This window comes from Homalodisca vitripennis, chromosome 8 (genome assembly GCF_021130785.1).
Source record: "Homalodisca vitripennis isolate AUS2020 chromosome 8, UT_GWSS_2.1, whole genome shotgun sequence".
NCBI lineage: Eukaryota > Metazoa > Arthropoda > Insecta > Hemiptera > Cicadellidae > Homalodisca > Homalodisca vitripennis.
Window position 1 is genome coordinate 75,972,359 of NC_060214.1, and position 4,180 is coordinate 75,976,538.

A 4,180-nucleotide genomic window follows, 5' to 3' on the forward strand; every position below is an offset into this window, starting at 1 on the left:
GTAAGTTAGCTATTGAAATAAAATTTGGATAGAAAATAACAAAAATCGTTCAACCCTTTAAATATTGGTTTTTGAAAATAATTTAAATATAAATTTAAGTTTCTTTAGACTAATTAAAAAAAATGATGTTTAGTTTATTATAATGTCTACTGTACTTACTTTAGGATGTTTTCTATACAATTACTAAGATAATTAAGTTAAATGCAACAGTTAAAACATCTTTATTGAAGACTGGTATTGAATGAATAAATATTGGAATGTAAACAACAACAAAAACATAATAATAGTCAGCTGACTATGTCACATCTCCCTTCCTCAGGAAGTGTAAGTGTAATCCTTTCAGGTAATTGGGTTTACCATATCTTCTTGGCAATATGCTGTGAGTTGCGTCGATAAAGTTTTCCTTTGCTTTCCACTATGTAAGACCTGGGGTTTACTTTGTCTTTAATTACTCCGTCTAACCACCCAACTTCGATGACCCTTTCTTAGCTTTACGTTCTCTCCAGGTTTAAACTCTGGCTTTGGAACTGCACCTCTATCTCCATACATGTTTTTGTTTTCTCTCCCTTCAGAGAGTTGTTGATGCACTTTCTTTGGATCAATTATTGATGCAATAGAAGCGCATCATCAATTTGGAACCAATGTCTGTGTCCTTCTAGACATTAGCCTTTGTGCTGGAGAACCTAGATCTGGTGATCGTGTGGAGTGTTTTCTATGATTCAACAGAGCTTCAAATAAGTCTGTTCCGTCTTGATAACATCGCCTGACCAAGTCTTTCGCTGTCTGAACAAACCTCTCTGCCAATCCGTTTGCTCTTGGGAAGTTTGGAGAGGATATGGACTGTTCAAATCCCCATCGTTTTGAAAATGATTTAAACTCTGCTGAATTGAAAGGCATATTATCTGATTCCAGTACAGCTGGGACACCATGAACAGCAAACCATGACTTCAACTGTTTGATAGTTGCATAACTACTTGACGACACTTCAGCGAGTTCGAAGCAACCAGAGTATCTGTCACCAAGAACAAGGTAACTTTTGCCTTTGAACTTAAAATAATCAGCTGCTGTAACCTCCCATGGCCTAATTGGAATTTGTTTACTTTTGATGGGTTCTTTTATTTCTGCCCTGCTCTGACTTTGGCATACTGTGCATGATCGTATAAAGTCACTCAAATCTTCAAACATGTTGGGCCAGTACAAGGATTCTCTTGCCCTTTGATAACAAGATTGAATTCCTTGATGTCCAGCTTTGATAATAAGGGTTTTCATACCATTTGGAATTACAACTTTGGTTCCTTTGAACACAACTCCATCTTCAACCATCATAACATCTCTGAAATTCCAAAATAAGTGCAAGCTCTTAGGCAACTCAGTTTTTGATTTAGGCCAACCATTTTGTATTATTTGTATTAGTTCTTGTAAGGTGGAACTTTTCAATGCTTCCTCTTTGACTCTTAAAAGCTGATTGTATGGATGTATTGAGAAGATTTGATATCACTTCAAGGTCTTTTTTCCTGCATAGTAGTATTTTCAGCCGTTTACAGCCCCTACTTAAAACATCTGCAATGTGCATATTTGTTCCTTTTATGTAAAAATATTTTCGGATTGTACGGAATTATCTCTAGAAATACCCTTTGAAGACGAACAGGTACTTCATTCAATGTTTTTTCTAAATATTGTTTGTAGAGGCTGATGATCAGTTTCTATAGTCAATGGTCTACCGTAAATAAAACAGTGAAATTTTGTGCAACCAAATTGTACACGCAAGAGCTTCTTTTACTATTTGTGGCATTACTTGTTCTGTTCGTGATAATGCTCTTGTAGCATAGGGAAAATGGACGGTCCTGTAATAGAACAGCCCCAATTGAATGTTGGCTTGAATCAACTGACAGTCTCACAGGCTTCTTTACATCATAAAAATCCTAGTGTAGGTGCTGTAGTAATAGCTTTTTTTTACATTTTCAAATGCCTTTTCCTGATCTACAGTCAAACTGAAGTAATGATCTTTCTTCAAAAGTGATCTCAGAGGAAGAACTAGATCAGAGTAATTTGGAATGAATTTTGACAAGTAATTTAACATGCCCATTAGTCGTCTAAGCTCTTTCAGGTTGGTAGGGGCCTGCAATTGTTCGATGGCTTGTATTTTCTCTTCGTTCCAATTTGAATTCCATTTCCACTAATTATATGACCTAAACATTTTAATTTTAGTCATCTCGTATTCGCATTTCTTGTCATTTAGTTTCAGTCCTGCTTCTGAGAACCGTTTCTTAACGATATTCAGTTACGTTTCTAAGTTCATCAGCAGTTTATGCATAAATTATTACGTCATCCATAGCACATTTCGGTGTTTGGCACATCCTTGAGAATGTCGCAAATTTACTTTTGGAAAATTTCTGGAGCGGACGCGAGTCCAAAAGGCAATCGTATAAAGGAAAATCTTCCCCAAGGTGTAGCAAATGTCAAATAATCTTGAGATCTTTCACTGACTCTTATTTTGCCAGAAACCTTTCTCGGTATCTAGTTTAGTAAAATATTTTGCCACCATTTAATTTTGCGAGGATTTCATACAATGTCTTCAGAGGTTAATTTCTTCTGAGTAGGTTTTATTGACATCAGTTGGGTCCAAACAAATTCTTAGTTTTCCATTTTGTTTTAACCACAACTAAAGGTGACACAACTGGGGGTTGGTTTTTGAACCGACTTGATTCCCCCCAACTCAACCATTTTGTCTAACTCACTCTTCACCTCGTCCCTAATTGCAAATGGTATTCTTCTGGCAGCATGTATTCTGAAAACTGGATATTCAACCAAATCTATATCATAAATAAAATCCTTTATTGCAGTAATTTCTTTCATACTATTTGTATTTTCTACCCTTTTTATCAGTCCAATCTGTTCACTAGTTGCAGCTCCTAATATTGGAGATACATTATCACTATTTGCAACTAAAAACTTGATCTTGGTTTCTTCTCGAATTTTACCAATAAAACAGTTTACTTCAACCTCACCTAAGACTTCAATGAAATGTTTGCTATACGAAACAAGGCGTTTAGTTGCTGATGAAGACATAGGTACGTTGAGGCGCTCTGCAAGTTTTTCTTGGCAGTACGTTACAAGCTGCTCCTGAATCAATGTTTGCATTGAAGCTTATGTTGCTTGTGTTTAGTGTAACTATCCATCGGTCGTTCGCCTCACTACGAGCAATTTCCATTACACCTAAATATTGTTCCTCTGTGGTATCCTTCTTACTTGCATTGTTAGGTTGTGCGACCATAGAAACTACTGGCATTGAAGTTTTTGATTCAGACCTGCAATACCTAGCAAAGTGGTTGAGCTTAGAAACATTTCAAACACTCCTTGCCAAATGTAGGACACTGACGTGGACCATGCTGGTTTCCGCAGTTTCTACATTGGAATATAAGATTTATACCTAAATTACTATTATTCTTGTTTAAACTTTTAAAATTATTATTGACAACTTGACAAATCGCAGGCTGGTTATGCAGTGGTTTCAAGCTGTTGACTGGCTACCTGATCTATACTTGGTGTTGTATTTTGTAAGGCTCCCAATTGTTTCTTAGTTTGCTCGACTAGTCGTGCCATTTCTGTTGCCCTGCTTAGAGTAGTTTTGGTTCTAGCAAACAGTTTTTTCTTTTTAGGCAGGTGTCGCTTAATCCAACTACCAGCCTATCTCTAATAAGCTCGTCCTTTAGAACCCCATACTCACAGTCCTGAGCTAAGTTTCTCAGTCGTGAGATGAATTCACCTACGCTCTCAGTTTCATTTTGGACCGCAATATTAAACATGTATCTAATGTAAAATAATATTCTTCTGAGGAGAAAAAAAATAATCATCAAAATGTTTTATTACTGTTCCTAAATCTGACTTTGCTTTTCCAGATAGTGAGAAACTGTTAAATACTGGTATGTCTTCATACCCTAATATGGTCATGAATGTAGCTACTTTTAACCTCACCTTCTTTTTCCTTCAACGCGGTTGCTTTGGCAAAGAACTCAAAGCTTTGTTTCCAGATTTCCCAGTTTTTGGAATCTCCATCTTCTGATATAGAAAAAGGCTTGGGTGGCTTTACTTTCATCATCTTCTGACACCAACTAAGATAATTAAGTTAAATTCAACAGTTAAAACATCTTTATTGAAGACTGGTATTGAATGAATAAAT

The 4,180-nt window shown here is 36.1% G+C and overlaps 1 protein-coding gene across 1 annotated transcript; it reads right to left on the reverse strand.

Annotated features, from left to right (window-relative positions):
* Window positions 1-627: 627 nt before the first annotated feature.
* LOC124368239 (uncharacterized protein K02A2.6-like) lies at window positions 628-1,323 on the reverse strand. The gene has a single exon (XM_046825514.1). It carries the CDS (start codon window positions 1,321-1,323, stop codon window positions 628-630), a length of 696 nt encoding a protein of 231 aa, XP_046681470.1.
* Window positions 1,324-4,180: the final 2,857 nt, after the last annotated feature.

Bases quoted from the DNA above. Each gene is read 5' to 3' on its own strand.
- LOC124368239 (XM_046825514.1), bottom strand. From the start codon at position 1,323: ATGGTTGAAGATGGAGTTGTGTTCAAAGGAACCAAAGTTGTAATTCCA.